The sequence below is a fragment of the Equus quagga genome, chromosome 12, assembly GCF_021613505.1.
Source record: "Equus quagga isolate Etosha38 chromosome 12, UCLA_HA_Equagga_1.0, whole genome shotgun sequence".
NCBI classification, from domain to species: Eukaryota; Metazoa; Chordata; class Mammalia; order Perissodactyla; family Equidae; genus Equus; species Equus quagga.
In genome coordinates, this window is record NC_060278.1 from 102,975,100 (window position 1) to 103,001,460 (window position 26,361).

Here is a 26,361-nt window from a genome sequence, read left to right on the forward strand (position 1 = left end):
GAACTGAGCTCAAATCTAGTTTAAACCTCTAGATTTAATTTACCACTTTACAGGCCATACAAAGGCTGGAGAAACAGGTTAGATGAAACCACGAACATGCAATAAACCCAAACAAGAACGTGAGAACTTCTATAGGACAAATGACCCAGTTTCTTCAGTAAATACAGTATCATGAAGGGGGATGGGGGGTTTTGATTAAAATAGGCTTAATTAACAAACCTATCAACTAAACCGAATGAGGGGTTCTTGTTTGGAGCCTGATTGCACCTTTCCAACTGTAAGAAGTCACTTGTGAGATAACCATAAAGGCTGGCTATGAGAAACCACTGTCCACTTCAATGGTCAGTGAATCAGGAAAAGCCCTGATCTGTTAGAGGTACATACGGAAGGATTTTAGGGATCAATTAAATCATGTCTGAGATTTGCTTTAAAATCATCAGGGGGTGGGGGCCGGCCCCGTGGCCGAGTGGTTAAGTTCGCGCGTTCTTCTTCAGCAGCCCAGGGTTTCGCCAGTTTGGATCCTGGGCGCAGACACGGCACCGCTCATCAGGCCATGCTGAGGCGGTGTCCCACATGCCACAACTAGAAGGACCCACAGCTAAAAACACACAACTACGTACCAGGGGGCTTTGGGGAGAAAAAGGAAAAATAAAAATCTTTAGAATCCTGAGGGGAAAGCGGTGGGGAGTGTGAAAAAGATGGGCCAAATGTTGCTGATGAGCACATGGGAATCAATTATACTAATCTCTCAACTCTTGCGTATGTTTAAAATTGTGTTTATAAAAAGATAAATGGAACAAAATCAGAAACCAGGAACACAATAAAGACCAAGACCCGAGACTGCAAAACACCAAATCTATATTTACATCCACATATAATAACATAACTTTAAGCTGAAATATATCATAAATAAAACAAGTAATGTCTACGGTTTGACAACTTAAGTATCAACAATTAAAATAAATCAAACTGGAATGAAATAAATACACAAACAAAAGTCCAACGGATTGTACCTCTATTATATATGCACTGTTGTCACAAAGGAAAAAAACATACAAAACCAGTAGTATCCCAATAGTTAATACTGATGGACAAAAAAAATATATTTTGGAGTACAAGGGCTGTGGGACAAAAACTGATATTTTTATGCATTCAGAAATGTGGTTAGAAAGGAGAAATATGAAAGCCCCCAAAATTTCAGCAGAACACAAACTGACTTGTTTTCAAATAGATTTGGTGATTTTTTTTAAAGACAGGTTTAGATTTCAGCCCTCTGTTGTCACACGTCCCCTTTGAAGATTTACGGTTACACTCACAGCGAGCTCTCTGAAACAGTCATCGGATTAGACAAAGATCAAGTCAATCATCTTGCAAATGTGTTAATCTTCAAAAATAGGCTATAAAAGTGCAAAACTAGGAAAACAAAAATCTAGATTATGTACATATGGCTCAGCTTGTGAACAGGAAAACAGGTAAATAGTGTACACTTTCCTGATACAAAGCACTTCATTGCAATGCCAGCAGACTGATCTCAAATTAGGTCTCCCTTCAACCCAGGAGTTAAGACTTCTCTGTCAAGTACGCTTCATGTTGCATAATGAAAAGAAAGCAAAGGGAAAACAAAATCAGGATTCTTTTAGGACTTCAACCTTGCTCTAATGGAGAAGGGCAGGGCAAGAAAAATTAACAGTGCAAATTTATTGTTGAAACAGTTTTCTTAATAAAATATCTTGTGGTTGCTAAACCCACGTACTGCTGAATAAACTCAGCCATGGACAGACAGCACATTAAGGGAACAAAAGTTTCAAACAGCTAGTAAGCCAGCTGGTGGCTGTCTTTGCTTAAAACCCAAATTGCATGTACACGGAGAAAAATGCTGCTCCTTCAAAACAACCAAAAATGGGAAGACGACCAAGGTCTGGAAACAGATGACCTCCTTCCCAGATTACCAGAAGGCTCAGCCACGCAGTTCCTTCCTCCGAATCAACGCGTCTGTAATCAACTTGAGTATGTCCACAGTTAACCCAAATGCCAGACACACCAAGACTTCCAAATACAAACCTAAAATTCACCCAAAAACTTTCATTTCCTTTAAAATTGCTTCCAATATACGTAACTCACACGTAGAATTTAGCGTTTACATTTTTATATACTAATTTACAAGAATGCCCAAAAAACTGAATTTTCCAACAAAAATGATTAATTTCATAGAAAACAAATTGAAGTAACTCTACATACAGTTTCGTACGTTTACTGGCTGTTTGGCTGTTCTACAGAGGAAATGCTTCTTTGTAGACACATGCACTTAAAAATCCCACAAACCACCCTAGTCCCTAAGAAAAGCATCCAGAATCTGGAGTCTTCCACAGTCGACATGCCGAAATTTGCAATAAAAGGGCACCAAATTCAGGATGGTTGACCTCAATATATGCAGCATATATTTATAGAGGGTCAATACTTCCGCTAACAATTTTGTTAAGACAACAAATAGACTGCAGAGGATTTAACATAATACAAATCATTGAGAAATTTTTTTAAAAACATTTTAAATGAAAGAGCACAAATAGCAGAAACTGCTCAAAGTGATGAGCTACATGAGAGAAAAGAAATACACACAGGATTTAAACAAGCAGGTTTACAACTTATGTATTTACACTTTACCTGAGGTGCAAGCGTTATATACTTTCTCCCCACCCCACCCCCAACCCCAATGATTTCTTTTCAGCAGCGCTCAAGTATGCAAAAACTCCGCTTCTTATTTGGTCAATTCTAAAAAAAATATTATTCAGGGACAAAATAGAGATTTCCAGTCTCTATTTGTGTATACCCCAACTGTTCCAACTATAGTTTTTATTGCTATTTGGTACAAAAGTTAACAGAACAACTTTACAAAACTGTAGTGTTCCTCATCTGTTCTATGTACAGTACAATCACAGCTTATTTCAGTAGCTTTCACCAGTTGCCTTCTCAAAGGATGAACTAATTTATTTCATGGAGAGTACACACTTGTATCCATCAGGACCTAAGGGGGGGAAAAAGTGATTAAGATAAAACTGAACACAATTTTTAAAAATCTTTAAAATACAGTATAGTAAACAAATAAATAAAACCGAAGGGCTCTAGAAATGCAATGGGTTCCATTTAAGCTTGAGTTGTGCAATGAAAGTCCTGGGAGACTAAAGGAAGGATGCTGGTGCACCACTCAGGAGATGCTACTATATACTTCAGGGTGCATTAACGAGACAACTTAACCAAGAATCAGAATTTCTATCAGTTACACTAAGTCTGGCAAAGGGAACTGCCACCTCCAAGAAACTCTGACAGTTGCTACCTTATGAAAGGAAATGTATGGAGTGGACCAGGAGTATTTAACAAAACAAATATAACCTCTCCCCATGAGGAGGGTGCCTCAAACTTAAACATTTGCGGAGCCGACATCTATCGAGGTACCGATGCTATTCGTGGCACAGGGCTAGGTGCTGAACGAAGGTGATCTCCCAGGCTCAGCTAGGAGTGGAAGACAGACACGCAGCTGGGATGGCTGAAAATGGGTATGAGCCACACGTGCAAAGGGAACATCAATGCGGAAGCCGCCAGCTCCTGGCAAACATTTTGCACAAACGACATGTGAGCTGGTCCTGAAGTGTCAGAGGGAAGTTGTTAGGGAAAGAGGGAGCTGGAAGGCGTTCCGATAGAGGGAAATGCAAGCAGAGAAGCCCAAAGGTTGCAGCAAGAGGCCAGAGCTGGACAAATAGCACGGTTACTATTTGCTATCTGCTGTGAATTGTATGGTGCATGGAATCTGTTAACTAATAATCTGCTCCTTTTAACCCATAAACTATTTATTTTTATGTTTTAATGTAGGATAGATTTAATCTCACTGCCGAGATTAAATTAATCTCACTTTACTCCCTCTCATTTCTGAGTGGGAGAGAAGAATGTAGAACTGCATAAGGCTTTTGACCCATGTGTGTCCCAATGGAAACGGGAAGGAGAGATTCCGCCCTGGACCATGAGCATCTTCATCTCTGTATCTAGGGCAGCGGGCACTCAGTCAACAGACCACTCCGTGACTACATGGTGGTGGTCTGACAGGACAAGAGTTATCCAAGAGAACGAAATTCTGCCCATGCGCTCCAATCTTTTCATTCAATTTATTGGTAAATGAGTCCTAGTGTAACTCAGACATCACACTCCCTGTCCTAACTTGGAATAAACTAAACAAACGTGCATACAACTGAGTGTTTTGCAGTTACTCGTCAGTTAGACACATTTGCCATGTGAACCAAAAAGTCAAAATAATCCTTCTATTTGCTCCTGTCTCCTCTCCTCCCCCAAGAGAGAAAGATTTACAAAGGCTTGGAACAAGCTCTTAATCTGGAGGGACGGGACACAGGCTTGGGATCACGCAGATCTAGGACAAAAACCAGGAAAAATGCGGCCTCCAGCAGTTACATAATTCAAGTTGGTCTCATCTGTGAAGTGTGCACAGGACCTCCCAACCCAGGGGTCAGGAAACGCTTTCCGTATGGGGTCAGACCATAAACAATCCCAGCTTTGCAGACCATGCGGTCCCTGTCACAAGTACCCAACTCTCCTCTTGTAGCACAGAAGCAGCCAAGACAACACATAAATGAATGGATGTGGCTCTGTGCCAACAAAACTTTATTGACAAAAACAGAGGACAGTGTGCTAATCCCTGGCCTAAACCCCCTGCTTGTAAGGATTAAATGAGGTCAGATTTATAAAACACTTCGTCCAATGCCTGGCACAAAATGCTTAGCAAATTCCAGTTGCTATTATTATTTTTACCCTGAGAGCTCTGTTTTTAAACACCTTAAAAAAGTTAAACTAAAAGCAATTTTACTTTATATTATATAAAGTTATTTTCAATTAAATAAAATAGATACGTTATATTTGCTCACCTTTCTTCCCCCAAAATAGGAAATCAAGTTTTTTTGTCATTTGGTCGATAATGTGCATTCCCAATAAAATTCTCATAGTTTCTCTTCTGTAGCATGCTGCTAGATAAGTGTTGATATGACACAGGCCTTTTTCCTGGTTGAAAAAAAAAAGTATAAAAGGGCATTCAGAATTAAGTTCAAGCAATTAGGTAAGACGTGTGTGGGCTGTCAGACGTCAATTTTTCAAAATTCCTAACCGTTATTGAGATCAGGACCCACGTGGTACCCATGTTGTAAAGTTACAGCTGCAATGTTTCCAAGTGCCCTGAAGGCATTTGTTAGCACAAAACTAAGTCACTAAAGCTAAAATTATCTAAGTAGTAGGTCGTCATTACTAAGAACTAAAAAGCCAAAAGAAAATGGCAGCATAAAATATTTGGAACCTACATGCATCATGAACCCAAACTACATGGAAGGAAAGAAAAAATATCAATTCAAAACAGGATTTCACTCGCAACACACAGCCTTTTCTCTTCAAGTAGAGACAAAATTTTGACCCATGTCCATTTTAAGCACCACGGGAGGAAAATGGATGCTTTTAATCAAAAGGCAGCAAAAATTATTTCATCATAATTTTTATAAAATTCACTGGAGTGTGTGAAAGCAACTGTTTTCTAATTTGCTGTCTCTACCAGGATCAACTGGCATCGAGCTATCCTTGATAGAGGGTTGTCACCACACAGAATCTTTAATTTGAAATTAATACAAACTGAGAGGTTTTAAATGGATTTGATTCTTTGGGCAACAGAAATCAGCAGTTTACACCCAACAGAGGAAGGCATGGTGGTTTAATCAAGTTTGCCAAGCAGACTTGTCCCAGGACACTCTGATCCACCTTTCCACGCACACGTCTATGTGCCACAAGCCTCTACGAAATGCTGCCATGAGGAAGCAGGGGCTTTAAAAACATCCCACGGGGGCCACCCCATGGCCGAGTGGTTAAAGTTCCAGGCACTCCACTTTCATGGACTGGGGTTCGCAGGTTCGGATCCCCGGTGTGGACCTACTCCACCTGCCGTGCTGTGGAGGCGTCCCACATACAAAGTAGAGGAAGACTGGCGCAGATGTTAGCTCAGGGCTAACCTTCCTCAAGCAAAAAAGAAACAAGAGTAGGACTGGCAACGGATGTTAGCTCAGGGCAAATCTTCCTCACAAAAAAAATTCCATGGGGAGGATGCCAAAGTAATCTACAAGCGCAACAATTTATATATATATGGGGAAATAACATTGCTTTTAAAATTCACTTTATGTTTAACAAAGGCTGAAAAAACGGTATAATTCTAGAAGCCCTAATATCAAAAGCGCTCAAAAGATTGTTTCACCAGCAGTTCTTACACTTTCTGGTCCTGACAGGTCAAGGGTCTTCATGTGGCCCTGACTGAGCAGCCCCTCGGGGGCCATGTGAGAGGGCTGCATGCAATTCCGAGTTATCTAAGGTGTCTTTCCCGCTCAGAAGGAGTTCAGTCTAGCGGGGGTGGTAAGACACGGATGCAAGCCCCCGAATGCCCACTCCTGAGCGAGGCTGGGACTGAGCGTGGGCACACCACAGCATGCAAAGGAGAAAACAAGACGCGAGGAAGGCAAGTGAGCCGGGCCACATGACACCCGAAATTTCAACAGCAAGGACGAGGAGGGATCAGACCCGTGGTCCTCTGCCAGTCTGTCCATTATCACCCCACAAGGGAGAAAAGTTAGGGCAAGTTAGACACGCAGGAAGACGAAGCCGTCCTGCGGGGCTGTCACGGCCACATCTAAGGCTGACTGTCTCGCCGCTCCCCCCGGGGAAGGCCCGCGCCAGCGCCGTACCTTCCAGCGCCGCGCCCGGGGCGCCCGCGGGGCCGCAGCCGTACAGCCCGGCGCCGCCGAAGGCCTTCGGGACCGGGAGCACGTGCGCGTCCGCGTCCCCGGAGCCCAGGAACCTCGGCTTGGGGGCCAGCACGGCGGGCGGCGGGCACACACAGTCCTGCGGCAGCAGCGACGCGATCCCGCGGACCACGTGGTACTTGGGCAGCTCGAAGCCGCGTCTGTAATTGGGCACGGGCTGCTCGTCGACGGCCGCGCCGCCCTTGGGCCGCTTGGGCAGCGGCTCCCCGAAGTCGGCCGCGCCCCGGCCGCAGAAGAAGTCCCTGGCGGCCGGCGCCCAGGGCCCGTCGGGCGGCGCGGGGAGCTCGGCGGGGCTGGAGCCCAGCGCGGGCGCCTTGGGCTTCGGCTCGGGCCGCTTCGTCTTCTCCGCGGCGGGAGAGGCGCTGGGCCTGCAGAAGATCTCGGCCGCCGGCCGGGCCGCGGGCCCCTGCGAGGGCCGGTGCGACTTCAGGTTACTTGGAGCTAAAGTGCTGGAGTCGATCCCTGAAGTGAGCGCGGCTTTGCCTGGCCCCGCGGGGCTCGGCTTCACCTTCTCCGCCGGCAGGGACTTGGGCTGCGCTGGGAAAGCAGGCTTGGCCTTGGGCTTCTGGAAATTCGACAAGGGAGGCACATCTTTTCCCAGTAAAGCTGGTGGGCATCCAGTACGTCTACTTCTAAGCAGAGACTTGCTCCTCGAGTTTTTGTGAATGTCGGGGTTGTACTTATGCTCCAGTCTCTGGTGCATCATTAAAACTTCTGGATAAAATGTCTTGAAGGTACAAAATGGGCAGGTGATACTTGGGATTAAACTTTTACTCAAGGAAATTGCTGGGCAACTGTGAAGAGCCCCAAGGGATAAATTTAAAGGTTTTTCTTGACAGTCCATGCTTGGCTTGTACTTGCAGTCCGGTGCGATCTCTACTTTCTTCTCTTGGTGGCCGACTTCCCCAGTGTGGGCAGTGCTGCTGTCTGCTCGAGGAGTAACATCCACTTCTACCCTACAGAGAAGGTTATTTGCCTGAGGTTCAACTGCTGATTTCTTTTTTAACACGTCCAAGTAAGGAGGGGCAGGATTTTTGCTCATTTTGTCAGCACTGTCATCAGTTGCATTTTTATGGAAATCCTGAGTATCTCTGTGGACTGGTGAGAGGACAGCACTGCCCAGAACGTTCTGAAAGGCAGGGGCCATCCCCTTAAGCTGCTTTGCAGGTGGGCTGCCTTTAACATCTTTGGCACCATCAAAAAATCTTTTCAAATTTTTGGTTTGCGCACTGTCGGCGGTCAGGAGCGCCTCTTCGGTCTCCTGGTTCTTCCCATCGTTCTTGACTTCGGTGGCAATATCGATGTGCTTATCCTTGTGATGTCTCTCCAGGTGATACCGCAGAGAGGTCTTCTGGGCTGCAGCATAGTCACAAAATTCACATTTGTATGGTTTTTCACCTAAAACAAGAAATGTCACTATTTTACAGAAGTTTATGAAAAGCATCAAAATAGATCTTTGGAAACTAGAATCTAAGAGAGAGCGAACACAGGACTCTCTCCTTTTCTCGTCTCTATCTACTAATTTCACATCCAGGATTACCTGTGAGTTCTTTGCTTTAAACCCTTACTATGTGAGTATCTGAAAACATGAATACATCTTTAATTAAAAAAATTAAAGCGCACACTTTAGACTTAGTCTCATTTAATCTTCAGAATAGTCCTGTAGAAGTGAGTATTATTATCCTACTTTTACAGCTAAGAAAACTAGGTTGCTGACAGGTTCAATAACTTGCCCCAAGTTGCACAGCTCATGAGTGGAAGAGAAGAAATTCGAGTGCACACAGCCCCCGAAACCGTTATGCAGACTACAGCTGCTTCTACCATCCAAAGAAAAGACTATTGAATATAGTCTCATTTCATTCTAAATCATAAAAGTTAACACAAAAAAGCTGTGGCATTAAAAAATACTAAAGAGGTTTTTAATAAGATGAGTCAGGATACATTAGTCAGAAACTAAACAAGAAACCAACTTCAAAACACAAACAGTTCGCATTACAGTGACACTGAAAGAATTAAAATGACAGCTGCAATCTGCACGCTACACATTTATTCTGCAGCTAGTCCAAGGATCTAGCAGAATCTCTGAACCAAAAAAAAAAGACACAGAACCACATCATAATTCTTTGAACTAATACATGCTTTAAAAACCTCAGCTCCTTACCTGTATGCGTTCTGAGATGAATATTGAGGTAATAATTGGAACGGAAAAACTTTCCACAATAACCACATTCTCTCGAGGATGTTAGATGCTTTGTTTTTCCTCCGTCATCATTTTTATCTTAAAGCAGAAACAAAAATATTTATGTAAGGCAGCTCAAGTACACGAACAAGGCAAGCTGACAAATATTCTTGACAGAAGCATTTTTGGAAAGCATAAAATAATTTTTATGTTAGTGTTGGGGTAAACTTAAAAGGCTAAAAACACACCAAATGTTGTTTTGAGATTGTTTGAAGTTTTCTAACAAGTGTGCATTTTTTTTTCCTGAGTATTGCAGAATTTGCTGTTAAAGATTCAGCTCTTTGCCTTAATCACAAGAAAAGATCATTTTATAGAGTGAAATGCACGGGCAGCTTTCTGTCCCCCCAACATGTCTGAGCCGAGCAGGACCTGGCAAACTACGCCGGACCTGCATGCCCTGGCTAGGACGGCCAGCTTCTTCAAAGAAGTAATTTAGAAAACGGAGCCAATGTAAATTGCCAATTTTCCCAACCACCAGGGAAGAATAAGGTTTTTTTATCTTAAGATCAGACAAGTGACCACTAGAGGGTAGCAAGCACAACTTAATCTTTACAGAAACTAAGTTTGGCACTGGGCAATCACCTAGGAAAGTTTGTCAAAATTTAGCAACGTTTTTTTAGAAAGCAGATTGTATTGTCCACCAACACTCACAGGGGCAAAATATACCTGACAAACCAAAATTTGTCCCCAAATGACTATGCATTAAACTTTAAGCTTCCATCTCTGCAGGACGATCAGGACAGTGTATCTCATGTGCAACAGAGTAAAGGTCCATTGGGACACTAATTAAAGGACGATGATACCACAAACACCAGCCTCCAAGAGACAATTAGATCCACTACAGTCGAGATACCTGCTCCCCAAAAGCGAATACTTAAGTTCTAGATAAACTTCCTCTTATCAGACTACATACATTACAGTATGACTACAACAGAAGGCAGGTCATCTGTGAAAATGCAGCATTACTAAGCTGGTCATTTTGCCTTGAAAACTGTTATTTCCAACTAAAAGGCCTCTTCCCTGCTCCTTCCACATTTTGCATTCTAGATCATTTACAGTTTACCGATTTTAAACAGCAGCTTACGCGTGAACCTTGGCGAGCCTCCCTGTGCAGTAAAGAAAGGACTGCACCTTCTGTCCCCTAGACCCCTCTGAGGAAAATGTATCCGCCTCGCCACCTCTACACCCCTCTGGACATTCTAAAACAGCAGGGACAGCCCTTGATCTAAAAAGGTATCATGAAGACTTTCAAAAATAATTTACATCAACAACCATCATTAAACCTATTTATACAAGTTGAAAAAAATAAAAAATACATTATTCACTTTGCTTTTTGATCTTAAAAGGCAATCTAGGGGCCGGCCCGGTGGCGCAGCGGTTAAGTTCGCACGTTCCGCTTCTCGGCGGCCCGGGGTTCGCTGGTTCGGATCCCGGGTGCGGACATGGCACTGCTTGGCAGCCATGCTGTGGTAGGCGTCCCACGTATAAACTAGAGGAAGATGGGCACGGATGTTAGCTCAGAGCCAGGCTTCCTCAGCAAAAAGAGGAGGACTGGCAGTAGTTAGCTGAGGGCTAATCTTCCTCCAAAAAAAAAAAAAACAAAAAAAAAGGCAATCTAAAAATAGCCAGGTTGATAGTAAATAACACCAAGATACATCTAGACCAGAAGACCACATCATAATCTAAATTTAGGAAAATCAATTCCCTAATACAGAAGGCGCAGCTTTCTTTCTGACAGCCACACCCAACTAGCTAGTTTATAGCTGGGCCTCCTCTTAGTGCAATTTCCTACTTCCAGCTATGTGTCAGGATTTACAGTATGTTGCATCATATCCAAAAAGTTGTGAAATGCCTTTCTTCTAACACAAAGGCCATGAAACGTCCGCATCTACCTGCTTCCTGCTCCTTTGACATCACCTTTGCCTTTACAGTGCTGTTCTTTAGAAGACTGTGAACTTGTTAGAAATAGGCTGTGGAAATTATCCTTGGGAGGTGGAAGACAAGGGTCATGAGCCAATTTTGCAAAGAGGGAAATGAGGACAAAGAAAGGTTAAGCAACATGTACTCAAGAACACAGTGGTAGAACCAGACTAAACCCAAGACTTGGCGCTCCCAGCTCGTACCAGGTATTCTACGTGCCTGGTGACCAAGTCTTGTGCCCACACCACCTACTGGCAGAATGTGACTGACCATTTCTTGGAGGGCACTGAGGCATCTCCTGGGCCTCATTATCTCCCCATTATGCCCCTGAACAGTCCTGACACTAAAAGGAAATCACTTAGAAGACTAGAGGTCTGTGTTTAAAGCCTTTTTAATGATGTCATTAGGACACCATAATGTGTTTTCTAGACTTCTGAAAACTGAAGATTGCAGTTCGCTAAGCACTAGGGTTCCTGTGTCCCAGGAAACAAAACATTCTAAATATTTGATATGAAAACTACTACTCTCATATCCATCACACGATCAGAGAAAGAACTGGGCACTGGCTTAAGAGAAGAGTCCACTGTGTTATCTGGTCACACAGAGTTCTCAGAAGATACCAACACACAATCAAGTTACAATGAAAGGAGCAGGTACTTGTTTTAACTGAAGACCACTTTTGTAAATGATAATGTTTCTCTAAGACTAATTCACATTCTCATCATTCACTTGTTGATGAAGCAGGGGTTTGTTAACTGTTTTCAAGCAGCAGAATCCTTTATTCAAACAAAATCTTAAGTAGATATGAGAAGCTCTGGTTGAAGTGAGGGTGGGCAAGACGTGAACCCTCTGCCCTAGATGATGCCAACTGTGACTCAAGAAATAATATGTCAACAGGCCTTCAGTGATGGCTTCCGTTTCCTATAAAGCCCTGAGTACCTTAAAAATTTGACTGAGCAAATGAGATTTCTTAACATCTTTGGTGTGTTCACATTCCCTCTATTTCACAGACTTAGTTATTGAGCTAATTGTTAATGAATACCGGCCCCCCAGACATAAAGGACAGGGGAAAAGGCAGCAGCAGAGTGTCTCTAACAGTAATTTCTTGCTCTGGTTGATAATCACTCCCAGGAGCTCTTGTGACCACTAAAAATCCATGTGGAATAAATATATGAGAGCTGGGCCTTGACAGAGAGGGAAGCTCATTGCCTAGAAGGGTAAATTTGTTTTTATAGATAAGATCAGGAATGCCAGAAAAACTTAACTGAAGGCCAGGGTCTCTCAACCCTGATGCTACTGACATTTGTGGCCGGACCATTCTCTGTGGTGAGGCTGTCCTGTGCACTGTAGGATGTTTCGCAGCATCCCTGGCCTCTACCCACTACACACACCCACACAGCTGTGACAACCCTAAATATCTCCGACATTGCCCAATGTCCACTGGGGGCACAACCATCTCAGTTAAGAAGCACTGCCTTAGACTGATGTGTAAGTTGAAATAATGTGTGTCCTTTGTTAGCAAAATAGAAAATCACAGCATTTTCAGAACAGGAAGAAACCTTTAAGCCTTTTAACTCAACCCTATTGTTACAGAAATGAGAAAATTAAGCCCAGAGAGGTTAACTGACTGACCACAGGGTGGTACCCAGAAGAGCCTGGACTCAAACCCAGCTCTCCAAACCCCCCAACCTGCCCGCCTTCTCTGGGATGCAGAGGAGGGAACGGCATGCGGTGGAGCAGCTTACCCAAATGGAGCCCTTCTGGAAGTCCATCCTCAGATCCATCTTCAGAGCCAACTTCACGATCGATGGCTCCATTTTCATCCAGGGTGGTGGTTAGGTCTGGAGAACACGTCCTAGGCTGCCTTCCATCGACTGCCATGGTTGGCGACTCAGCATCCGCCCTCCTGTCCTTCTTGTGTACTCTGGAGTGCAGGACCAGCTGGTGGTAGGTTCTGAAAGCTTTGCCACATTCGAAGCAATGAGTGGGCTTATCTTTGTTACTGGCTAACTTGGGGTCAGCATCCACGGAAGGCACTTCACCGTTAGAGTGTCTAGGCTTCTCCTTATCTTGTGAGAGGCCTGTACAACCACTTTTACTTGTTTTGGACTTTCCAGAACCTTCAGAATGGCTTTTACTCGCATTCCAAATTTCGCCGAGCTCTTCTTTTTCTGAACACGAGTCGTCGTTGTCGGTGCTTCCTTCCTGCCCGGGCTGCTCCTTCACTTCTCGGCAAACGGCAACTTTTCCCTTGGTGGCCAGCTGCCAAGCCTGATAGGTGGTAAACGGATCGAGCTGAGGTATCCATTTTGCAGGCTTCTTCATGGTTTCGGGGTGAGATTTTGGTCTTAAGTTAAAAAACTGCAGGAACTCTTCCCCCGGAGATGGCCTTCCCTCCTGCTGAGAGTCTGTTTGTGTACTGCTGGTACCGGAAGCAGTTTCTTTGGTGTGCATCTTCCTGTGATCAATTAGACTTTCTTTATTTGGAAATAGGAAGCCACAAACCATGCAGATTTTGTAAGGCGATGAGATGCTCTCGGCTGCGTGCTCCTGGACGACCTCGTTGATTGTGACTGGACTCTCCAAGCCCTGCTGCAGTTTGCTCTTGGCCCCCGATTTGCCAGTGTGTGTTCGCATGTGATTTTTAAGAAACCACGGCTCCTTGAATCTTCTTCCACACACATTACACCCGTAAGTGAAAGAGTCCTTATGTTTCTTCATGTGGATCTCAACATCAAAAGCGACTCTAAATGTCTGCCCACATACTTCACAGCTAAATTCTTCATTTTCTTTGCAATTCTTGTCCTTTGGAGCTTCTGTTCTCACTTGACTTTTATCAAGAGGGCTAAGATACTCTGCTTCAACACGCAAAACGGCCGGTTCACAAAGGATAGGCCGATGCTGCACTAAGACATGTTTATTAAGGTCTTCTGAATGTGTGAAGGTCTGATTGCAAAACATGCAGTCCAAGGGCATATATCCTTCTATCTGGATTACGTTTTTCTCTTGGGTAGCTCTGAAAGGAACAACCGCGGTCCCTTTGATTGACACGGCATCATCGATCTCCATTTGGGTGCCAAGAGAATTGCCAATAACTTCTGGTCCGTCCATATACACTAAGAGGGACTGAGTTGGCATGTTTCCTGTCACGTAAGGATTGTATATAAAACAAGAATCCGGCTGAGGAATTTCTGGAGTTGGAATAAGGCCACTTGTAAGACTTGTCACTCACACCCCCAGCAGCCCTGGGCTTCAAAACTAGAGCAAATATTTGTTATAAAAGTTCAAAAGAAAGTGTATATTCCTCCAACTTCTTCTCCTCAGAAGTCTTAGGAAGCTCAGTGATAGAGACGATCACTGGTTCTTTCCACAAAGCGGACAGACTCCTCAAGGCTTTGATTCAAACATGAGTCAGCACAAAGCATTAGTTCTCTTTGTCTCCATTGAGCGAGTGATTCAGTTGAGCAAGAAGTCAATTCCAGCAACCTGGAGACAAGGGATTTCCAAAACCTAGAGGAGGGAAAAAATAGCAACCGTTAGCCAGTCAGAGGAGACAGAAGGCTGGGGCAGATGACTCACAGTGGGCTTTTCCATGGAGCAGAGAAGGAACTTAATGCAATTGCTTCACTTTTAACTAATAAGGTGCGTCCTGTTAAACACGCGTTAATGAAATCATGAGCATTTTATCCGATCAGTACACTTCGCAAATCACCAGAATTTCATCCAGTCGAGAAACTTCAAACATGCCGCTTTAATGATTTAAATCTAAAATGTCAAGTTTCAGGACACAAATTGTTAAATTCAGATGAGTATGTTTTAAATGCCTACTAAAATGCACACATGTATCCTTATAAACAGCCTCTACAAAGCTAGAGACTAAAAGAATTGTTAAAAATAAGATGACAATTAAAGCACTTCAGGTAAAATTTTAAAAGCCAGAGCTTCAAACTTCTTATATACAAACAAACACACAAGAAACACAAATGCCTAAAAGCACACTTGAAGATTACACACACACACACACACACACACACACACACACACACACACACACACACACACACACAGGTCAACAACGTAAGCACACAAAAACAGGAACCTCTCCTGGTTCAGGAAATACAGACCGCCACAGAACGGGCGCTCAGCTTGGCTGAGGGGAACCCTGATATATGTTGGTTCACTGGATATTCTAAACCTCCATCCACTGCCCAAATTTCAGTGTTCTTCTAACAACTTTCTGCCTTTGACAAACGTTGAGTAGGGCCTTCCTTGTCCAAGCAATAAATAAGGAAGTACAGACACAATTCACTTGTGAATGCACACGTCTGAAATACAATCTGCAACACAGCTGATTCAACACGGCTGAGTCTTTAATCAGAAAATGGACCCCCTCATTTTTTAATCCACCTTTCACATTATGCCTTGGCCAGGTGAAAAATGGATTACTTTATTTAGCTCTGCAGGCTCTGATTTAGAAGCTAATTTTCACTCGGAGAAGAATTAACCTCTGAAGCCAGTACCCGCCACCTCTATGGCAAGCCTAGGAATTGTTTCTAAACAGTCCCAACTCCTTTAACTGAAGTCAGTTAATTCCACCCAAGAAAACAAAAAGACAGGCAAACCACTCCCACCACAGTCAACGTTAAAACACACACTGCTTTACTTTCCTTCTCTCCACTTCCTCAAAGAGCAAGGGCCTGCAGGCTCAGAGAGGAGGGGGAAACATTTTCTTCCCCTTCTTTACACTTACGAAAAAAGAAAATTCTCATACTACTTGTTATCTGTAGTTTTGAAAAACTAGATCTTTAAGCTTTTCTAAATAAAACTGCAGATCAAAGATTAGGGTAAAGAAAGAAGGTACTGAGGTGTTTTATCTTAATGTCTTAGTCTTTTGTGGCAGTCACAATGGAGGGTAAACACATGGGCTGCCTACCAGCTTGGTGGGACATAATGGAACACTCTCCAGCGACCGGAGTTCTAGTCCCGACTAGACTAAGGCACAACCTTAAAGTCGCCAGCACACACCTCCCCTTTCTCTATCGCCTTAATGCAGACAGTAGAATTACAGGATCGCCCTCAATGTTCCAAAATTCTCTGGTTCCGGGGGTAGATTTATGGATAGACATACTCAAAAGAACATTTAACGACTATGCTAATCAAGATAATAAATGATATTTGGATATGTGACTGATAATTTAGGTTTCTATGTAGTCATTCACTCACTCAACAAATATTTACTGAATGCCAGTGTCCTGGGTAATATTTTAACTGAAGAATTAACAGCAAATATTCTGGAAAAGCAGTTAAACTCTGACAGCTCTGTTTTCACTGGCCAACAGCTAAATGAGAAATAGGGAAACAACTCAATGAATTCGACACAAAGCCACATGGGTTAATTTCAATTTGAATAAAGTTTGTCCTTCATTTGAAGTCCTTTCTACTTTTTGGTGCCAAAATACCCTTTTTTTAAAAAATGAAAGAGTAGCAATAGCAAATAGAGGGGGTTTTTTTAATGCCCCAATTTGGCAAAATCAAAATTAGTCCCCCCTTTGCCAGACTTCATTATTATTATTAGAAATTTGACTAGTCTGTGACATTCTTAAATTTGGGAGAAGTCGACTTTTCCATAAATAATCTTTCCCAAGAAAACACTAACCCTAAACTCAATCTCTGGATTAGAAACATGATGTGGGGACATCCCTGTTATTTCCCACCCAGAGGAACAACCTGTACAGAAACGCCCGTCTTAGAAAGTTTCGCTTCAATTTTTAGCTCTGAAATGTTCCAGTATCTGAGTTAATACACCATCAGCTTCGAACCCGAGACCCAAAGGATTGGTAAAGGGGGCACAGTGGGAAATCATCTTAGGAGAAAAAAGAGCTTCAGTTTTGCCCAGGAGAGTGACTAGGATGGAGGCCCGAAGATGAGGAGAAGCATGTCCCAGGCCAGGAGTCTTCCTGCGTGGACAGATGGGGAAGACCACCCTCCCAGGCCAAAGCAAAGTGTTTCTTCCTGTAGGGAAGCTTCTGGGACAGATTCTGGCAGCCGTTAACTGTGCCCAACTGTCCTGAGCACGAGACTACCTCGGGTCACAGCAGTCATTACTACTCATCCAAAAGAGATGAAAACCCTAGTCAGATCCTAGGAGCAGAGACGCTGTCAGCCTGGCTCACCACTGCCCCCTAGTGCCTAAACGGGTCCCTAGCACAGGGCTGGCCGTCAATAAACACCTGGTGAATACACGCACAAATACTCAACAACTAGTACAGGTGTAGAATCAGCATGCATATCTCTGGCCACAGTCACCAACCATAACTGATCTGGTATTAAAATTAACTTGGATTTTCATCAAAACTTCTACATGGCTATCTATGGCTGCCATCTAACTACCATTCTCTGCAATTTCAAGCGTGTAATAAAAAAATGAATCATATTTAATCATACCATAAAGGTGACCAGCACAGGAAAACTGCATCCCTTGGATTTATAACCACTCTCCTTATTGACTCAACAAAACAAAAATGCGGGCCTGCTAGAAAATCTCTGCTAGCAAGGCCCTCAACTCTTGCCTTAGAAACTAGAATGGATGTAGACTAAAGACTTCCTTATACTATAAATCACTAACTGCATTGCTTAAAAACAATCTGCTAAACAAAAATCAAAAATCTTTAGAGTGATTGTAATAATAAAGACTTTAATAACAGAACTTACAGAAAACAGACATTCTAATTACTGATAACAAGTCACCATTCCAATCGAGTGAAGTGTGCACACGCGCACACAGCCTCCCCCGAACCTTCAGCCTTCTAGGCGCAGTGCACACAAGACCGACAGGACACGGAAGGCACTGCTGATAACGTCCACGTCTTGACAAAGAAGTGAAGGGGGAAAGGAGGAGGACATGATAATCCAACACCTACAGTCTAAGTGCTTTTAGCTTGCAGAAAAGTGAGCCTCTGAACACACACAGTTTCCCGAAAGGCACTTTGCAAAAATGTTTTTCAATGTCTAAAAAAAATTAAACCTTTACTCAGGTAAACAAGAGCACTTAAGCTTCAGCCATACACCCCAAGGCACCTAAGGCAACAGGTTATTTGGTACAATCTTCTATTTTAAGAAAATACTAGGGCTTCATTTATATTGTGATTACTTTAAGTAGAGACTGGTTTTTTTTAATTTACCACAATATAATCTTTGAAAAAAAAAAAGTAGGAATCATATTGCTATAACCATCTGAAGTGTGAGTCTGATGTTCTTGAGGCCATTTCTTGTTTTTGAAAAAAAGTAGACATTCGTTTGTGACTAAAGCTACCGTGAATTCCGCCACTACCTGTAAATCTTGAAATGAGCAAATATTACACATTTTACAATGCTTAGGGAAAAGCACAATAGTCTGTGCTTAAGCACACCAAATGAGAGGCAAGGACCCCTTGCTGACAATGGCCATAACCTGGAAAGACTGCTCTGTATGTACAGATGGACTCGAACAGTTAACCTAGAGACAGCACCTCTCTACTTGAGCTGAACAGGTTATCTCACATCTCTTGATACGGAAAATTTATTACCATAGTATGGAGTGATAAGGGATTCAAAGTCCTCAAAAACTGTCAAAAACCCATAAAAATTCTATTTATAGCCAAGTAATTTGTAGCATTCCTGCAAATCTACTTTTTCCCCATGTCACTTAAGTGTTGAAATAAATGATCATTAAAACATCCAACCTAAACTGCCGGCCTATGGGCAACTCACGTGCATCCTTTAAACTGCAAATTTATCTCCAAGACCGAGGAGGAAACCTAACAGTTTTTCTATAAATTTTCCTTCTATATTTCACACAAACTGTTTTTTCCTTCATCTGACAAGTGAAGAGAACTCTACATGGTAATCTACAGTAGGAATCAAAACCCGTAACTTTAAACCCTTCAACACCACTTCAAGGAAATCACCAAGCTCATGCCCAGGAGCTAAATAGGCAACACAAGTTTCCTGATAGAGCTGTGGAAAGATGCTGAAAAGTTCAGTGAAACACAAAGATTAAAATTTACAGTCAGTAACACAACACAACTTCAACTCTTCAAAAACAAATGATCATTCAAAGGCAGTTTGGGAAGATCCTTACAGGACAAGAGTCTTATTTTCTTGAAACTGTATGTAAGTGCTCAGTTCTAAAAGGACAAGAGACCAAAGCACCATAAAAATATAACCCTATGAGCATATTTGAGTGTCATGATTAAAAACTCTGCCTGATTCATTCCAAATCAGACCAGGTCAGTTAAAGGATCTTACTGTGAACTTAAGGCACCACATATTAGCTTCAGTTTCAATATTAGAATCAATATTAACAGACACGGTGGCCTGTACACTGGCTTTTAAAATTTTCATCTTACCCTGAAAAGAGAACTATTTAAGGGAAATGAATTAAAAAAGAATCTTAATTAAGCAAGATCAAGCATTCTATCCATGAATTTCTAATATTACTGCTTAGCCACTACTACCTTAAATATTTTGAAAGGATTTTAGACAGGACTAACTTCAGAGAGAAAGAGAGAGAAATAAAGATTTCAGCAAACTAAAAAACTGTTCTATCCTTATGGGTATTCTTTAACTCTCTACAAAGAAAACACTGAATGTGTCTATGCACACACAAATAACTGTATATATATAGATATACAAATAACTATAACCATTAAACATCACTGCCCTACTCACCTACACCTCTTTTTCCACAAGGCCAAACGATGAGTGTTCTTAATTAGGCCCAACTTAACTCACTTCAGATTAAATAGAAACATGGGCAACGCCTGTGAAGGCAGAGGTCCTTCTTTAGCCACATTCAAATACCCTCTCCCCTTCGCTGTGTTGAGTAAATACTAAAGTTGTACGGCTGGCCTTTTCAAGTCACCTGTTTGCTTTCAAAATTGAGGGGAAAAAGTCTCCTTTCAACTAACACATTAAAAATCACTATTCAGTAGATTTCTATACTGAACTGAAAAAAATGTATCCATTGGCTCAAAAAAAAAATTCTGGTATAACTCAACTGTTTTGAAGTTACCCTGATTTGATACAGGCAGGAAAAATAAAAATAAGTATTTCTCCTAATGCTGATTCAAGAACAAAACATACCTGGACTCTCCATCTCCAGTCCATATAACTATGTTTTAAATTCAGACAGTTTCCTGACACTAGAAACTAATGAACACCGACACACAAAACACCACACACACCCATCAAAACACCAGCATCTCACTCCAGGGCAGCTTTTCTATACGAAATGGAGGAATGTGTAGAGGTCAAGAACAACTTTGGTAAAGCTTAAGAACAAAGGCTAAGGAATTACACTAATTCCCTCATACAACTTACTCAGCTGTCTTTTCAGGTTTAGTAATTTTATTTCTCAACTTTATCATAAAATTACCAAACTGGCCCCAAATTTCCAGTAACTCAGTAATGTTGTTACACGGGACAGGAAGTAATGGGGATGTTAAGAACAGTCAGCCAACAAGTGTTCAAATGTAAAGTTTTTTAATGAGCATTCCAATGGTAAGCATAAAAGGGCAATTTGTGGTGGCAGCTGGCTGACAGGGGCTGCCCTGGATTTATCTGGAAGACAGATTTATACAAGAATTGAGTTTGCTCATCACGAGCTGCAAATTTTAGGAAAGAATGGCCCAGTCCCCCCACTTCCTCAAAGTCAGATTTCTATCTGCCCTCCTGGTCTCAATTCAAAATCCTTTGCCCCACATACCACTGCAAATTTGCCTAACTATATTATCAGTTGGAAAAAAGAACCCAAATCACCTTATTCCTAAAAGCCAGCATTTCAGGAAAGTTTTTATATTGTGCCCAAAATGAGGCCATTAAGTTACAATGATCAAGTTTCCCTCGCCAGAATTTAAGAAATTTCCTGCTGTCTTTGTGTAATTCATTCTTTCTTCCATGTGCATTTAAACTCAACACCCCTCCCCCCAAAATCTGGAGATGAGGTGTACAAACCAAGACTCCTCCACTGTCACGAGGCCAATTTACATGCTGTAACTAACCTCTTCCCTATTTAGAATATTTAATATGATTAGGAGTCCTTTAATTCCAATTCAGGAGCTGTTCGGTAAATACCTTCTAGGTTTTTATTTTGTAATACCTCAGTTAATTTGAAAACTATTCTACATCCTCCAATTGTAGTCATTTACTTTAAAAACCTCATTACATTTATTTTATGCTACTGGAATACTCATCAGTTTCTACAACTGTCTCATATTTTTCATTCCTACTCTGTAATTCTAAAGCTTGAAAATATACAGCCATTGCTCAGTACTTTGGCTTCATCTTCCAATTCATTTATTAAGTATACTGCTATTTATTAAGCATTTATTAAGATTAAACTGAAATAGGAAATTAGGAATGAACCATTTAAAATAAGTCACATCCAGTAACCTCAAAAACCCTAACACACAGGCCATACTGGCATACACGAGACGGAACAATCTGAACCGAAAATTTTGTTGAGCAAATGGAAACAAAGCTTCATGTAAAACATAAAAAAAGGTGCAACCATTCATGGTCCTAAGAGAGTCAGATAAAAGTACATCTTTTTTTTAAAGTAGTAGCTTATAGGCAGTCAAGAGTCATTAAAACCACTCGAAAGTTCTTATCAACCAATATCATGTTTGCGACAACTGTGAGAAAAGAATGTAATTTTATAAAGTGGGAAAACAGCACATCTTTGGGGACCCCTGAGGCTCTAATCAAGCGATTCAGAATGAAGAGTGCTCTGGGGCTGGGGAAAGGCCTCCCTGCTGTGGCAGAAACATGCCATTTCATCATAAATGCTGTTAAGAGAGAGAAAAGTGATTAGCATTTATCTGAAGTGAGGAGGCGGAGGGACTCAGTCCTCGCCAGGCCATTATATTCCTTAATTATTTCATCAGTTTGTAAGTGACTTGATGATTAAGTCTTATTTTCAGATTTCCTCTTTGAAAGGACCACTGGAAGCACACACGGGCTGCGATTCCTCCCTGAGGTTTCACTGCCAAAAATGGAGGATCACAAAGAGAATGCAAATGCACCTCCACCTTAAAAGCAAGGCAAAGCCAAACCCTCCAGCCCTCTCTTAGTCCCCTACTACCTGGGGGAAGAAAAAAATCAAGTTATAATCAAAACAGATCCTTCAGGGTGAAGGGGGAAATATTTTCAACAAATTTTATCCAACCGGTGTATTAGTTCCTTTTTTTTGATTAAGAAGTGAAAGGGAATAATATGAACCCAAGACAACTGCTAAACTTCGATCTCACAAGTTATAAAAAACAGCCAAGGTCAGACTGCAGAGTGTTAGAAGGCACTGTGAAGATGGAAGGACTAAAAGAAGTGGACACAGAAGAAAAGTATGTGTTCTTTCCCCAGAAAAGTCATAATCTTTTCCTCTACTTCCTCCTCCAGCATGTAAATCAATCTGCAGTCCTGAAGGAGCGGCCTTTCTCCTCGCATCAAATCATTCAAATTCCACACAATCAGATGATTAACCCTATTCCAACAAGCCAAACAAACTATCAATTTGTCTGGTAGCTACTGACTTTGGGATTTTTAAATAAGTCACTGCCTCTTGAATTTCATACTTACATAACTGCTTAAAAATGGCAGCAATGGGGGGGGGGGGCCTTCGACTAAAACACCAGGATTAAAAAAACACACACGGCTAGAGTCTTTGGAATACTGAACAAAACAGTATCTAAAATAAACAGGACTTCTCAGAAAAAGTCATCTACCATTAAGGACACACCTTAAAAGTTCTTAGCACACATTAACTAAGCAAGCACAAACTAGTGGTTTGACTGTTAGATTCTTCAGACAAAAAGTAATTAGGTTATTACTCTACACTTGTCACTACAGACACTGAAGAATTTTTAGAAACTCTAGATCTATTACTCATTCTCAAAGTATGATAAAATTTAGTATTTTAAGTCTTATTTGTTATTAACCAAGGCAATCCATCCATCCCGGGGGGGGGGGGGGGAGTACAGTAAGAAAACATTTTCAGTGTCCTTCTTGACACATACAAGAGAAGGTGAAAGGCCCAAGACCCCTACCTAGCCGCCAGGCCTGGCCGGCAGCTGTGGGTACCCGGCCTGCTCTTTTGTTGAGCTTAATCTCATGTCAACTCATTCAACCAACTCAGAAGCGATGAAGACATAATTGAATCAACCTGAACTAAATCAGACCGAGGCTTCTTAAAACATACAGCTTAATGGTTCCAAACGGTCTAGAAACCCAGCTAGGCTGTAGTATGTACATGGTCAATACCACACGACCCCAAACTGACCAAAGGACCACTGCAACCGCCATCTATTTAATACACGTTTAGGAATGTTCGACGCTTCAAGCCCTATAGGCTGATTCGGAAAGATAAATTGAGGCTCAAGGAATTTCAAAGGGGAACAGACCATTGCCTTCAACTGTGAAGGGGCTATCCTTTTCTTGGAAAACAAAACAAAACAAACCAAGAGAAAAAAAAAGAAAAGAAAAGTTTCTGCTGCTCCGAGTTTGAACTGGCTACCGGGGTCCCAGAAGTGGCCACTGGTGGCTCTTTCCTGCTTCTGGAACTAAACCTTGTGGGAAAATTCCCCGCCTGCCCACCCCACCCCCACCCCACCCGCCCAAGAATGCGGCTTTCCGTCCTCGGTGGCCCTACCCTGAATCCTAAAATGTGGGTTCCAATCCGGGACGGAACGCCTGTCCCGATCCCCAGGGCGCAGGTACCGGCCGCGCACCCCACAGGCCAGGTCTGCCCCCTCGGAGCAGCACCGCCCAGGCCGCCCCAAATCCTGCCTCCCGGGCCCCAGCAGCGCCCTCCCCGCCCCATCCCGTGCCGCCCGCATTTTGGGGCAAATCAAAAGTGAAGAGGGCTCTACATCTGAAACTGCGCGGTTTCGCCACTCAGCGCCTCCTGGGAGAAACTTCCCTTTTAAAAAAAAGAAAGAAACACTTTTAGGCTAACATTTCAATCCCTCCTGCCCTTTATAGAGCTAGTTGTGCTTCCAGCTGGCTCCGGGTCTCCCACTAGAGCTGAGAGTTATAAAGATATTCTTCAAGCGTTTAGCGGTTATTTACAAAAGTTTCAAAAAAAAAATCTTGAAAATTAAAAGGTGGAAAAAAAAAAACCTTATCACACACATCCAGGAAACGCAGCCCCGTGCACCGCCTGCTCAGGGATGGGCAGAAGACCGGGGCTCCGGGGGATGGATTTGGGGGCGCCCGGGGGGCTCCCCGGGTGTGAGTCGGGGTCCGCGGCGAGGCCAATCCCCTCCCTTGACCCCTATGGACGCGCCCTCCGCCCGGCCCGTGTGGACGGTCCCGGCCATTGTTTGCGGGGGACGCCTGTTAGGACGCATTGTTTTGGCTGTTTCCAACTTGCCCTGGCCCCTCCCGGGCCATCGCAGGGGACCTCGCGCCGGTCCCCTCCCCTCCGCCCGCCCCCCACGGCCGACACCGCAGACTGGGGGACCTGCCCGGCAGAGCCACCAACTTTTCAGGAACAGCCCCCCACCCCCGCAGCCCCCGGGCTCCCTCCGGCCGGCCCCCCGCTGCCGAGCCAGAGGAGGGGACTCCCCGCCCCCGGCCATCCTGACTGCTCCAGGAGTGAGTGTGATGGTACAACACTGTGCACACCGGGGCTCGCCCGGCACCTCCTCGCGGGCGGAATGGCCCTGCAGAGGGTGGGGAGGGGGCGCCCGAGAGGAGCGGAACAGAGTGGGGACGGGGGGGGGGCGGCCGGCGGGCGGGGACCGCCCGGGGGGGGGGCGAGGTACCGCGCCGGAGACTCGGGGCGGGCGCGGGGGGCCTCGGGAGGGGCGAGGCGGGACGCCCCCTGGGGCCCGGCGCGGGCGGGGGCGCGCCCCCTTTACCTGCGGCTCCGGCTCCTCGGCCATTTCCTCGCTCGGCGGCGGCCGGGACTGAACTGACACCACACGAGCGAGCCGGGGTTTGAATGAGGAGGGAGCAGGCGAGGAGGGGAGGGGGCGGGGAAGGCGGAGGGAGGGGAGGCGACGGGGAGTTTCTCTCGGCCTTTTGTGCGGACACCTCCCGATTCCGCGCTCGCACCGGCCCCCCAAAAGGGACGGGGGCCACGGGGCCAGGAGCGAAGCCATGCCCCGGGGCGCCTCAGGGCCTCGCGCCTTGAAGACCCCCCCCCAAGAGGAGCGCCCCTCACCCCTCCCCACCCCCGCCCCCGCCCGGAGGATTTGGGGGCCGGGCTCACCTCGGGCGCGGGGCTAAGGTGAGCGGGGCGGGGGTGCGCACGGGGGGCAAAGGCGCGGGCGCCCCCTACTCGTCCGCGCGGGGACAGTGCAGGCGCGGGGGGTCCCTAGAGCCGCAGGGGCGCGGCGCGTCCGGCGCAGGGGGACTGTTGGGTCAGAAAGTGCTCAGGGAGCAGCTGTTGCGCCCTCCCTCGGCCCAGCGGCGCGGAGACGCCCCGCCTCCTGCCTTCACCGGCCGTGCGGCCCCGCCCCCCGAGGCCCCGCCCCGCGCCCATGTGACCCGCGCAGGCGCGCCCCTGCCCCGCCCACCGCCGCGGACCCCGCCTCCGGGACGCGAGCGAGCGGACGAGCGCGCGCCCTCCGTGCTCTCGCCTTGCGACTCCCGCGCACGCGCGCGCCTCTCACCGCCCCCGCACCCCCCGCCTCCCGCCATCCGGCTTAACGTGGCCCGCGCGCGCCCCGGCCGTTCCAGTGACAGGTACGCGGGGAGGGGGGCCACGAGGGCGGCGCGCAGGCGCAGATCCAGGCCTCTGCCTCGCCGCCTCCCCCTCCTTGCAAGGTGTGCCCGGGCGAGGGGAGGGGCTGGGAGCCAGAACTCCTGGATCATCCAGAATTTCCAACAAACAAAAAGGTTTTACCCCCGTTTGGGTAGGTTAGAAGGCAGCCGTGCACAAACAACATTTTTTCAGATTTCCTTCAAGTGTGAGGAAGGCCGATGAGATAAGATGATTAAAATTTTTTTAATTAGTGTCTCCATAAAGCTATCCTTTAATTGTTGTTGTTTTTCTCAAAGGGCTGGGCTTGCGCTGCTACGATAACTTGAGATTTCTAAACTTGGCCTAGGTTCCAAGAATCCACTTGGCTTTGATAGAAATCCACGCGGATGAAACGGACTTAAACCGGGGAAAAAAAAAAAAGAAACTAGCATTGCCCCCTCTGCCCCACGCCCGACTCATGTAGTTTCCCAACTGTTCTTTTCCTTGCTCACAAAAAAAGAAAGGGTTATGATTCGGAAACCCTGTGATATTTCCCCATTTTAAGTATGCGCCAAGGAGGGACCAAAGAAGCAACAATCACATCCACAAGTTTTCTGCCCCAAGATGCAAAC

At 44.6% G+C, this 26,361-nt stretch overlaps 1 protein-coding gene across 6 annotated transcripts in view; it reads right to left on the bottom strand.

Annotated features, from left to right (window-relative positions):
* Nucleotides 1-847: 847 nt before the first annotated feature.
* Nucleotides 848-26,361, bottom strand: part of ZNF217 (zinc finger protein 217) — a 36,615-nt gene continuing 11,101 nt past the window's right edge. For 2 of the 6 annotated variants that reach the window (XM_046679000.1, XM_046679001.1), the window contains 3 exons: nucleotides 12,753-14,517; nucleotides 9,010-9,126; nucleotides 5,471-8,246 (listed from right to left, as the gene is read on the bottom strand). In XM_046679000.1, coding sequence (XP_046534956.1) covers nucleotides 6,601-8,246; nucleotides 9,010-9,126; nucleotides 12,753-14,145 — 3,156 coding nt within the window. In that variant the 5' untranslated portion in view covers nucleotides 14,146-14,517 and the 3' untranslated portion in view covers nucleotides 5,471-6,600. Of the gene's footprint in view, nucleotides 3,023-4,925; nucleotides 5,059-5,470; nucleotides 8,247-9,009; nucleotides 9,127-12,752; nucleotides 14,518-23,689; nucleotides 23,711-24,902; nucleotides 25,224-25,255; nucleotides 25,643-26,361 lie in introns of those variants that run through there. The other 4 variants (XM_046679005.1, XM_046679003.1, XM_046678999.1 and 1 more) reach the window with 4 other exon arrangements.